Consider the following 13,494-nt stretch of genomic DNA (forward strand, 5'->3'; position numbering starts at 1 on the left):
TTCTTTACAAATTGATACCCTTTCATACTAGAAAAAAAACCATATTGTCCCCGGTATTCCATTGTCACTCTGAGGTGTAAGCCAGTCCACTTTTGACATCAAAGAATGACACCTTTATTGAAGGTAATTACAGGATTAACTTACATGACATGTTTACCTGAGGTTATTTTTTAGTATACTAGGATTTCAGAATTTGATTCAACATTTGTTTTGTAACGAGGATCCGAAAATTGTATTTTTATGTTCCAGCCAACAATTTAATTGCGTGTTTCAAAATGTCATTATAAACCGAAAAAATATCGTCCATTCCATTTTTTTTTTCAGACCAGCGAAATACAGATCTGCAGCTAGGCACAACTATGTAGGCATTTTTGATCATTTTCTTTATTTAAAACAATAAAACACCCTGAAGTAAATATTTTTAAAAATGGCCACATAACAGTTTTTCAAAATGCTGCATTGATGGTTTAATTATTTTAACAATAAAGCAACATTTCTTCTTTAAATACTCAAATTACTAAGATTTACATACAAGCACATGTATGCTCTTTCCATAGAATGCTGACTTGTATTTATTTCAATTTTGATTATGATAATCATCTGACAAAGTATCTTAATTAATGCAGAAACAAAACTAAGACATTGATATATTATGTTTTCAACATTTTATTATGCAAACATTAATCATAACAAAATCAATATACAGGCCTACATACACTATACCATGTAACACGTCTTATATGGGGGCAAGCAGAAAATAAATGGATTAAGGTAAAAGTCTATGTTTAAAACATAGACCAATAATCACTTTTAGGTTCCTACATGTACAATGTTTTTAAGTCTGTCATCTGTTGTTCATGCCCAGAATGTTCCTTGTCTGTAAAAGAATAAAAAAAAAAATCTATAATGATACATTTATCAAGTTTAAAACAAAATTACTACAAACTAGAAATCATAAACATAGGGGGAAAATCAGTTGATCGTTTCATATTTTTGCTACAGATTTCATCTAACATTGATCATTCCTTTCAAAATTAATTATGTAAATTGAATGTGAAAATACAAAATTATACAGCTGTGCATTTCTTTGCTTCATACACACAAAAATGTTAAACTGACACAGAATTATCATCACATTTTTTTTTTTAGGGGGGGGGAGGTCTAGCAAATTTTTGAAATAATACTTCATAATGTCCAAACAAAGACTTGCTTTTCCTACCTACCATTATACACATCCCCATAGCCCCCTCTGATAGCACTGTGCCTGTCTGCTGTAGCTGAAATCCAAGAAAAATAATAAAATCATTTTAAATGCAACAATAATAATAATACATTTTTTTATTTAAAAAAAAAGATATACAGTCAGATAGTCAAGCTGGAATGCCAAAAGAAAAGACGCCATATTAAAGATGGGGGGGGGCTCTAAAAATTATTCAGTTCTGTATACAGAAGGTTCCAGCGTTTTTCAAATGTAAAAGTTCAAACATCACAAAATATTTTAACATTAGAATACATGTATAGGAAAACATATTTATATCTAATTCTACATCACAAAATATTTTTAAACATTTATTGACTTTGAGCAAGTTTGGATACATTGTCTGTAAAATACGTGTTTTCTACAACTGTGATAATCCTTTACATAATCTAACATTTCTATAAATGTTGATCTTACATTTCTGGTCAGTTTTCCTGCCTTGACCACGTCGTCCAATCGATTCTCCAGGAACAGCCATGTGTCATTGTAATCCTCAGATTTATCCTGAATCATGTAGATCTCCGTACTCTTATAAACAGCTGCTAGTGACCCTCTCTTAGTGTACCAGTTAAACTGTCAACAGATTAAATACATCAATTTCAGACTTCTAATCCTTTGTCTGTAAATTAAAACTTTTCAACTTGTTGCAAATTTATTGTCATATATAACAAAATTATAACAGAGGCATAGATCTAAAATGTATTTTTACATGAACTTGTGTGTATAATTATAATGACTAAGGTGCTCTTTTCCACCTGATTACGTAGACTTTATGGTAAGTATTTCTGTTTCCTACTTTTGATATGATACAATGTGATGTCTAACAATTATAAGTGTATTTAATTTATAGAAATGATTTCAAGAAGTAATCGAACAACCAGCATGAGGATCTGAGTTCAATTTCTTGCAGAAAACACAATACCTTGTCAGTTACATGTACTTACATCATTAGACTTATCTCCAGCATAGTACCATATATCATCCATTAAGCGCCCTAAATTAGTCCAAGCCTGTGGAGCATTCTGGGGCAGTGTCTGTATAGCCATAGCCTAAAAAAAATCAACATTTTAATTTTCAAATGTTTTAGATTGTGTGATATTTGCTACATTTCAATTTAAACAAAAACATATATCAACAATTGTGTGGTGATCAGTATGGATTACTTACTTGAGGCCATTTATCAATATATGGAGTTATCATTCTTAATCTGGTTTCTATGGCATCTTGTATGAAAGGTCCTGTTTTTAGCTTTCTGAATTAAGAAACAAAATGTTCATTTTTTACATTAAGACAATTATCTCATATGCCACATAAGCAATTTTCTATGTGTCTTTAATGATTTCAGTGAATATAAAAATTACACAGTGTACATGTATATGTAGTATTTATGTACCATATTGATCCAAATAAGCAATCAGATTCCTATAGGCTATTTTTTACATGTAAGCACTGCAGGATTGAATGGTATTTTTTTTCAATCAGTTTTAGATACTTACTCTCCTTTCGCTTTCATTTCTTCTACTTTCTGTTTCAATATGGATGACAATTCCTTATTACATTCTTCATAAAAATAGAACACTAATTCCACACCACCTCGGGGAAATATTCCATGGGCTATTGATGGCATACCAATAGATTCTGCACCTAAAATGCATTAAGTTTAATGAAATAAAGCCAAGTTTTACATAACCAGAAAAAAGAGTCAAAGTAAAATAAATAATAAATTAATAATTTTTTCCAACAATGACTTTTACACTTGGTAATTTGAATTTTTCTTAGCAATATAATGCAAGCAATGTAAGGCAAAATTGCAGAGGTAGAATTAATATCATAAAACCATTATTTAAAGTAATGAACAAGACTAATGTTGTCTGCATGCAAGAGCAATAATTTGTCTTTTTAAAAAAATGTATGGAAGGACCGACTTATAGGCAAGTATATACGGTACATCTGTTGTTCATACATTTTCAAAATGGTCAGTACATGTTTTACTGGAACTAACTAACCAGCAGCTAATGCATTTTGTGTCCACCCGTGTTCGTGTACAAATGGTAGGGCGGCCTTCAGTATGGCTTGTTTGGTCTGGAACTCCTCCTCTGTTTCTTCTGGCATCTCTTCGTCCTCTGGCTGGTCTGAATATTCCTCAGAAGTCCGCAATCTGAAAGAATACAAGACTAGCTACCGACACCTTTATCATGTAACTTGGCTCATTAAAATAGATATTGGATTCTGAAATGTAACCATTCATCTTTAATGAAGTTACATAATGCTTATAAAATAATAATTAAGGATTGACTTTAAGATCTATATCAAGTACTTTCAATTGACACTCAATTTCAAAGTAAACATGGAAAAACTTCGTTTGGAAACATTAAATTCATGCTTTGTTGATACTTGTCAACTATATTTATACTTATCAAATATTTCTTTTTTTTCAAAGAATTTGTTTATTCTACTAGAATGCTTTACTAGTAGTCAAATTTTAAAACTAACATACTTTAAGTATGAGAGATAACACAATGTGTAGGGTGGTACCTACTGCTCTTGTACTTACTCTTCCTCTGAGAAGCCTGCTTGCTGGGTACTGCCCTGATTACTGCCCTGGGCATTAAATTCCGACCTCCCACTTCCGCCCTGGGCAGAATCTTGACTTGTGAAGTTGTTGTGTGGTGGGTTTTTGTTTCCATTGCTGCTATACATCTGTCTGACAGCATGTCTGTTATACCTAGTCAAAGCTGAAAATGATTTGTAAATTGTCTGTAAAGTTATTATTTTATTGAATAATAATCAAACATTCATTCAGCATTACAATGAATATATGTTGACGTCATGGAAATAACCCTAGCTGACACATTCATATGGCTGATCATATTTAGAAACCAAAGAGTAGTTCCAAGTTATTTTCAAATCACTATATATTGTTAAAATCACTTCTAGAAATTTGAGTTTATATTGAAAATTCAGACCCCCCTCCCCCTAATCCATAATTACAAATTGAGAAAAAAGTGTTTGGAATATTAAATATTACATTTACATACACATTTATATTTTTGGAGTTGGAATTTTTAAACACATTTCAAGTAAATTATTACAGATACAAATACTGAGATGTTTCAAAACTGTTTATTGAAAATGTTCAGTTCAAGAATACAAACCATATTTTATTTCAGAATTCATATTCAACTTTATATAAAGAAGATGATGAGAACTTTCATTCAGACAGTAATACATACATCTTTATTACTTTAACTTTTCTAAAAAATTTTAACTTTTGCTTTTTATAAATGATATCATGTGATCAGCACTCTCTATTGCATAATTTTGTTTTACAGAATAAAAAAAGTTAATCAGTTTAACTGTCAGTTTGATTTTCTTTCAACATCCTTTTCTGACTATCTGCCAATTCAATGATACGACTAAGTATACTGTCCATCATATCAAATGTGTTCAGAGCCGACTCAATAACTTGAATCCTTTGCTCTTTTGAGACAGCCCCTAAAGTCTCTCCACCAACATTGACCTTGAACTCTGTTTCTTCAAAAGGTAAAGGATTTCCTTTCTTGGCATCTTCTAAATCCAGGTTGTAATGGCCTCTGGACAGAATAATGGCTTGTCTGAGTGGCTCAAAAAATTCCTTATCCAGTTTAGGACAGAGATCCCAGAAGCCTGTAGCATTTGAAGCAGGGTTGTCCCTCAGCACCAAGTACCGAATGAAGTTCAGAACGGAGATAACTCTGTCTGAATTCTCCAGCAAATCAGTGGTGGCTCCATCTGGGATTACAGAAACAAGCTTGAAAATTTTTACATTAGGTTCTGTCCAAAAAAGAGATTCTCACAGTTGTCTCCTTGTTTTAGCAAAGTGTTCACTTGCTCTTTGTACAAATTTAAGGTGTGCCCTACCACTCCAGAATGTGTACACGTGTTGAAAACGATTTCGTACAATCTAAAACGACCTCGAAGTGTAAACATGCTAAAGAACGTAGAATATATTGGAACACAAGCGATGCGTATATCCTTATTTTGGCAATGTGTCATGGTTGATATCAGTGCATTCAAAATGTCTTTGTAATAATCATTATCCAGTTCATAATGTTTGAAGGTGAAGGGTGGAATAGCAGCAATAAGTTTCTCCAGAAGAAGGACTCCTTTCAGTTTCACAATAGAGTGCTGATCCTCCAGGAATAACTTGATGAAAGGCAGATGAAATCGGAGTGTGAACTTGTGGTTGTACACACAGGGCATGTTGTCCGCACCAAGTCCTTCTGCCATGACTAGATAAGCCAGACAAGCTAAGCTTCTCTTGGGAATCAGTTTATCCTCCTTCCAATCTCTCACTTTGTCACCACTGTCCTCCTCCATTTCTTCTTCATCTTCCTCATTACCTGTCTTCTTCTGTTTGTCTCTCTGACTCCTCTTCTCCATTTCTTGTTCAATAAGAGCAAAAAAGTTAGGACAGAGTTGAGATAGATGATCGATCAGTCTTTCTGCACATATTCTGCTGTAGGATTTTTCTTTCTCTTCTTGTTCCTTGGGTCTGAATGTCATATCCAGATGATAGAGTGGATGTGACAACAGCTTCATTAAGTACTTCATCAGAAGTTGGACTTGTGGACTAGTTTTACAGAAACTGACTGTAGGATTCTTCATAGACACTTCTTCCACAAAGGGACTTAAGAACTCTAGATAACACAGAACTACATCTGTAGCTCTCATGACAGCTGAATCCATCTCCAACAGTTTTCTTTCCTCCTTATCCAGATTATGGTCCTTAGGCTCTGGGATAGCCTCTATATGAGCTGAGAGGGTTTCCAAGGTGATATCCAATGAATGATGCCGTTTACTTGGTAACTTCATTAAAATCTTTTGCACACTCTCCATAATACATTTAAATTTTTGGTCATCCTTGAAAGAATCAGCCTGCTCCAGAACAGCTAGGAGCAGCTCTTTTGGGTTGCCATTTTCAATAATGTAGTTCAAGCATCTCTGACAAGTCTCAAAGAAATACTCAGATGTTTCCAAGTTCTCCTCAGTCAAACTGGAAGTCAGTTCTGATGCGATTTCCCAGAATATAGACTGGTCTTTAAGTTTGTGTTCCAGTATGACTGTCTTTAGGCCCTTACTGTCCCTGTATTGGACACACTCCTTTATCTGTTTGAGGGCTGTCTCAGCATCAGCTGCCTTCTCCATTACTTCCATGTCCAGTAGGTGATCCATGATGATAGTGATATGATGATGTATTTATAGGACAAATGGTATGAAGTTGGGACACTTCTTTTAAAAGCTATCTGAAAAAGAGAAAATAGTTTGCTGGATTTAATTCCACAGGTTTCGCCATGTAACTGTAATGCAGATTTAACATTTGCCATTATATTAATTTTCTAAAAATGTTTCTCCTTCAGTGCAAACTCTTTGATTACAAGAATGTAAGACTAATAATATTATTGACATGCTTATACATGTCATTTGTGGTTTAACCAGCAAACTATTTACTCTTTCTTACAATATATGATTGTGTAGTTGGTGCTAAGCCATGTAATTAAATGGAATGAAAAAGTAGATGCTCTTTGCATCAAGGAAATGCTTATCATGGGTCAAATGTTAATCAACTCTGTCAGATTCTCCAGAACACATCCCAGAACTATGATAAAGAAAGTTATTTGAATATTGTGGAATCATTTTAATTCATGGGGGTCAATGTTCCAGGGTAAGCAAAATCTTACCTGTTCTAGGGGACGTAATTTCGTGGGTTACTTGTGATTGTTCAAAGAATCAATATGTTAACAAAATAAACGTTCAATAGGGATGTTAATTTGTGGGTAAGGGTGACCCACGACATCCACAAACATTGGTCCCCTATGAACAATGATGATTCTACAGCAGTTATTCTGTTCATAGGGGTTAGCTTAAGGGTCCCAAGTAAAGGACAGCAAATGACAACAGATGAAAAAAACTTTATCCCTGGGCCACATATTCACAATGTGCATGCTTGATTTAAAGTATTGAATTGTGCAGAGATCAATGCATAAACATGTATTTTACATACAATGAATTATTTAAAATGATTGTGATTCTCTTAGTTTTCTTTTAACTGTTCTCGGGAGTTTTCTGTTTAGAAGCATGGTAGCACCCCTGGACTCCAGGGGTTTTCAACATGTCTGGTACAATCACTAGATTTAGCTATTTAGCTTAATTAATTTGATAAACCAACCTTTATTCACAACGACTTCATTTTGCGATTTACCAGTTGTAAAGTAGTTCGTGACAATTAATTTCCACGATCAAGCCTTTTTTGGATCTGTTGTTTTATAGAAATAGAGGCTTTTAGGATAGGTTTGCGGCGAGAAATATTCACGATGACAAGGCTCTCGCGAACCTCACGAAAATTTCTCGCACGCGAATAAAAGTTGGTTTACAGTATCTACTTAGCTTTATTTACCTACCTGAGGTAGCTTTATTTAGCTACCAAATCAATTTAATTCTATAAAAAAAAAAAGATTATTTTTCTCAGGATGTGCAGAAAATATAATTTTGATGCAGTGAACAGTTTCAACTTTGAACTCAAATGAAAACAATTCATGAAAAATTCACTCTTGATGAAATGTCTTTTTCTGCACAATTGCAATCAAAGTTCTGAAAGTTTGGGGGCTATGTAGTATGTATGACATTTAGAACAGTAACTCCTTGAATGAAAAATAAGAAAGAAGTCCAGTTCTGGTTAACATGATAATAGGTCGGTTATTATTCTGCAAAATGTGAAGTAATCATACTCAGCCATGCCTCACCGCACGCAAGAGAGAGTACAGTTACCCAAACAATGGAATTGCATGTTCTGCTCCAAATTGTCCAAATGCAGCAATGTTTAAACTATCTCTGCTTTGGATTGTTTTCTAAAACCTCACTAGTAAATATAACAAGAGGCCCACGGGCCTTATAGGTCACCTGAGTATCATGTAACAACTTTCCAGCGATTTTATTTGGTTCGTGTTTTAATTCAAAAGCCATGAAATTCACAAATTTGGAAAGAGGCACCATTGGTTATCAAAGGGCAGATTTCAAAGCATTAATTTATTTTTAGTCAAAGTACCCCCCTGGTACCCCTGACCCAGCGGCCCTGAAATTATCTATTTTGAAAGAGGCCCCTTTCTTCATTATGAGGCCAGCATTTTTTTTATATTTAGGTTTAGTTATGAACATGAGAATAAAAAAAGTCCTGCATGAGAAGGAAATAAATTTTTTTTGATAACTCAATTATTAACATTTGTACAGTCTTTTTCCTAATAGGCTCCTTACCACTGAACACATGCTTACAAATAGGAAAGTAGAACATTTAACTGCTTATTTCATCATCTGTCAGTTTGGGCCAGTTATATAACTTGTGTGATGTTGATCAAAATATATTTTTAAAAAATCAATTCTTTAAAAGTCTTTCAATATATCTTCATTTTTTTAATATGTGTTAGGTGAATGTGTAGACATTGTTGTAAAATTAACTTATGGACTTAACTTCTCCCATAGTTTTATTCATTACATCTGATGCATAAGCCACCCTTTTCTGAAGAATGATGCTTAGACTGCAAGCTATAACAGAGACCTAAGCAATGTCGCTGGCAATATGCAATAGCTACCATGGGCAGTTAAAAACCTGCGGGCAGAAAATAATTTACAGTTACTTTTGAAACGAATACATAATTATCTCACCAGCATGTCATTGTGCAACAAAGTCTTCAGCATTTTATTTGTCCTTTGAACAGGTGAAACGTTTTGAATGGCACTCTTATCAATGAATTTTACACTAAACCAAGCTAGCTTTATGGAAAGAGAGCACCAAATCCCCGGATGAACACATGGCTTTGTTTGTTATGGAACATTAAACCGAATACTGAATGGGTAGGCGTTACGCCATTGGCTGAAATCAGGTATTTAATTGTTTTCATTTTAAAGTAAAATTAATGACCTTTGAAATAAATGATGGGATGAGGGAATATTACAGAAGCTATAGAAATACCAGGGAAGATTTTAGGAGTGGGGGTTGATTTTTTATGCCGCGTGTTATTTACTGCGAATCTCTATAAGTTGAAAATAACTGCAATTTTGACCTATAAAATGGGACCATATATTTTTTTCAGTATATTTTGTTAGGGCTTGAACAAAGTTTGAAATGATGCTAAAGATTTTTCTGAAATTGTCATAGTAAAGTACTGAGAGGGCCTAAGGTTTGTATGGAGTTCTATGGGAAAATAATTAGTGGTCTTTTCCCTATAATTTACCCGCCGAAAAAAGCGGAAGTGCGACGTAAATTTGAAATTGAACTCAAATTTGACATCGGAAAGAAAAAAAATTGTTTTATTTTTTTTCTGAAAATTCAAAACCTTGAGCGGAGAGTTTGTAAAACTGAAAATAAAATAAATCCTGGCCTTAAATTTGTAATTAAATCATTATCATATTAACTAGGAGCAAAGGATAAGATGTTCAAAGAATTCATGCATTTCACTAAATATAATCATTAGAGCCCCACCCTAAAACAAGAACCCCTGACCCTGGGGCCATAAAATTCACAAATTTGGTAGAGGCACTCTTGCTTATTATAACTGTGTATTTAGTTAGTTTATTTAATACCCAGGAGCAGAGAAGAAATCAAAGAATTCATGAAGAGCCCCGCCCTAACACCAGAACCCCTGACCCTGGGGCCATAAAATTGACAATTTTGGTAGAGGCACTCTTGCTAATCATAACTATGTTCTTAGCTGGTTTATTTAATAAGCAGAGAAGAAGATTTTCAAAGAAATAATGCATTTTCACTACCTACTTATTTAGCCCCGCCCTAGCACTAGAACCCCTGACCCTGGGGCCATGAATTTCACAATTTTGGTAGAGGACTCATTGCTGATTACAATCATGCAAACAGTTTGACTGCTTGATGTCCAGGAGTAAAGAAGAAGATGTTTAAAGATTGCATTAATTTTAGTGGTTTTGGCCCCACCCCTCAGGCCCCAGGGGGGCGGGGATCATGAAATTCACAATTTTTGTTCCCCTTCACACATAGATGCTTTGTGCCAAATTTGGTTGAAATTGGTTCAGTGGTTGCAGAGAAGAAGCTGAAAATGTTCAAATGTTAACGTACAACGCACGACGCACGACGACGGACGAAAACAGATAGCAATAGGTCACCTGAGTTTACTCAGGTGACCTAAAAAGTCATCTCAGGGCTCTAGATTCCATAAATCTGGAGCCGATATTCGGCCCTGTTCCCAATGCAAAAAAGGTATCTTTTTTCCCAAAAGAAAGGTTAAATTTCCCAATTTCATTAGCAAAATTTTAATTAAAAAATAAAAGTCCATGAAACTTAATCGCAAAAAAAAAACCAAACAAAACACACTTGCAAATGAAAGTGAAACTGAACGACTATTTTATTAGTAGGCGCCAAATGCATTCGTAAACTGGTTCGGGGAAACAGCTTTTGTTTTTACAAAAATGTGTACTATAAGTGCAGAGTTTCTTGTCAGTTGTCATGTAGTTTCGACAAAAAACATTATTTTGGTTTCAAAATTGGTTTCAAAAATATACATTTCATTTAAACATTAGTAAGCTGCATCTAGAAACATACCCATGCTTCAGCATGTTCAGTCTCGCGCTGTTTTGGTAAGCAAAGTTGTCCATGTGATCAAGGAAATTCCAGACTATGTGACTAGCGATTGTCACTCAGAAAGACATATAACCGCAATATTAACACTCAAAGATAGTAATGACAAAGCTAATGTACTTGCATAAATAGCCTACGTACCCATGTTTGTTCTATTTAACTGTTTATTCAAAACCAGAGTTAAATTGGTGACAAAATGCTAGAAAAGCAAAATTTCAGGATTTTTAAAATGATCAATTTTGGTTATCCAACTTTTCCCAAAATGACAATGTTTTTCCCAATTTGAACGGCCCCGGCCCCAGTCCCAAAAAGTGGTGTGAGAGCCCTGCATCTAATCGCAATTATTTTGTCTCTTTTTAATAAAAAAGAACAATAGTGAAAAGTTGCATTGAAATATCTAAATTAAGCTATCTGAGGTATGTGAATAAAGCTACGTAGGTAATTCTACCTAAATCTAGTGATTGTACTGGACCTGTTCAAATGCTTTGTATATGGTATGTATCTGTTTATGCACCAATCAAGGGCCCACGGGGGGCCAAACAAATTATTACAACTGTTGCATGTTGCCAGTTGTCACCTTATACTTTTAATGGTGTACTCAATTATTTCCACTCTACACAACTTTGTTTCAAAAGTAAATACATATATCCAAGATCGATTGTCTTGCTATAAACAAATTTTATGAAATAGAGGATATTTGAGGAAATTCGAGAAATACTGATTACACAATAAATGAAAAACAGCACATACGCTATGTATTATGCCTAAATTCAGGTACCAAAATAATGATATGAATTGAAACAGATATTCTCTTTTTCTTTTCTTTTTTTGAAACGTTTCATACCTGTTCTGGCAACCGATCGAAAAATTAAATTGCATCCTTTTATGCAGGGCGCCGCCATTGTTATATCGGAATGCCTTGGTAATTTACATATTCATAATTTTTGTCAATATTTCATCGGATTTCCTCGGAAAAATGCAAATTTGTTATAATCAAAATAATTTGCTCCCTACACATCGGCCGGTTAGCTCAGTCGGTTAGAGCGTCGTGCTAATAACGCGAATGTCGTGGGTTCGACCCCCACACTGGCCATAATTTTTTTTTTTTAAGTGGCTATGTAATTAACTTCAACGCCGAAATAAATTGAATTTTTAACGTTCATTATTATTTTTTTTAAAGTTTCAAATATAATTTTTAATTCTTTTCAAGAGCGGGACTTTTTTTTTTGCAAGTGTCATTTTATCATTTTGTTGCATTGATAAGACTCTAATAAACACAAATCTATTCTGTACAACTGTGAAATATACTTCAAACCACGTAACAGGAAATCACTTTCCGCTTGAATGCACACAATACACAGGTAATAAACAGAGAGAGGGGTGCATCTAGTGAAGTCACAAGATCATCGTGCAGTACAATGTAGTTGACAGGTATCAACAACAGAAAACTGCATAGTTACGGTGCTGCCCAGTAATATTCTTTTGCTGATAAAATGCATGTTTTTTATTGACTATTTGAATAAACTATAAAAACATAAATATTAAAATTTAAAATAAATAAATATATAGGGTTTTTTATTTACCGTTTAAAAAATTAAATTAATACATTTTTTTTTTTTTACAAAATCAGGCTGGCGTTTCCAAAATCCTAGTAACAAGACGGTAGAATTTTGTGTTTCTTATATATATTGTATAATATAGTATTACTCATCAAATATTATAATTTGAACAAAATGTCTATTGTAGTATTTGTATAATTTGCTTTAAAGTGCTAAAAATTGGCATTTTCCTATATAATCCTATAGTAAATGTACCTGTATTTTGAGACGGTCCCTAAAAAATACCTGGACGGTAGATTTCCCCCAAACTTTGCATGTACACTGAAGTTAATGTAAGTTAAATATGGTATAAAAATGAAGAGTTTCTTTATTGTAGTTTTCACACAATAAAACTATAGTCGGCCCCCTTAAAAAAAAAAATTTCGGGGGGAGCCCCCCCCCCCTCCATTTTTTTAAACAAGGTCTAAAGTCTTGTGTTAAAGTTAAATCAAATTGAAACATTTTATTTTTCTGGATTCTTAAAAATTTGTGATGATTGGTCTTTAAAAAAGCTACAAAAAGTACTGTCCTCTACAAATATTTGAATTTTTCAATTACAATTTGTATATGAAAATTCTTGTCATATACAAATTGTAATTGAAAAATTCAAATATTTGTAGAGGACAGTACAAAAGAATGCCGGAAAATCACCATTTAGAACCATTTAAAACAAAATTTTCTCGGGGGAGGCCCCCGAACCCCCACTTATGGAAGGGGGACACCCCCTCCCATGCCCTCCCCTTCGGCCCTTTGGGCCTCAACCCCCCCCCCCCGCAGGATCCGCCACTGCGTCCGTCCGTTCGTCCGTATTTCTGTATGTCTGTAACGCTTTCGTTTCCGAGCGATATCTTGAGAATTTAACCTTGTCGAAATGAAAAAAAGGATGGGTGGATAAGGTAGGCGGAGTGCCTATATAGTTCGATGGATATGAAGTGAGAAATTAAATCTTAATTATTTCTAAATTTTATTTGATATTTCATCTAATATTAAAGTACATT

At 34.0% G+C, this 13,494-nt stretch overlaps 1 protein-coding gene and 1 non-coding gene across 2 annotated transcripts; one reads left to right on the plus strand and one right to left on the minus strand.

Annotated features, from left to right (window-relative positions):
* Nucleotides 1–650: 650 nt before the first annotated feature.
* On the minus strand, nt 651–11,852 carry LOC134242790 (glomulin-like). The gene is given in 11 exon segments (XM_062724923.1): nt 651–877; nt 1,224–1,277; nt 1,676–1,831; nt 2,203–2,307; nt 2,426–2,510; nt 2,755–2,902; nt 3,265–3,416; nt 3,813–3,993; nt 4,616–5,063; nt 5,066–6,543; nt 11,743–11,852. Coding segments are annotated over 10 exon segments (2,769 nt in total). The 5' UTR covers nt 6,473–6,543; nt 11,743–11,852; the 3' UTR covers nt 651–844.
* Nucleotides 11,853–11,917: 65 nt separating this feature from the next.
* Trnai-aau (transfer RNA isoleucine (anticodon AAU)) lies at nt 11,918–11,991 on the plus strand. Its single transcript has one exon. It is a non-coding gene; the product is annotated as a tRNA-Ile (tRNA).
* The last annotated feature ends 1,503 nt before the right edge of the window (nt 11,992–13,494 follow it).

The sequence above is a fragment of the Saccostrea cucullata genome, unplaced genomic scaffold, assembly GCF_032062105.1.
Source record: "Saccostrea cucullata isolate Sc308-1 unplaced genomic scaffold, CSIRO_AGI_Scuc_v1 ctg23181, whole genome shotgun sequence".
Classification (NCBI taxonomy): Eukaryota; Metazoa; Mollusca; class Bivalvia; order Ostreida; family Ostreidae; genus Saccostrea; species Saccostrea cuccullata.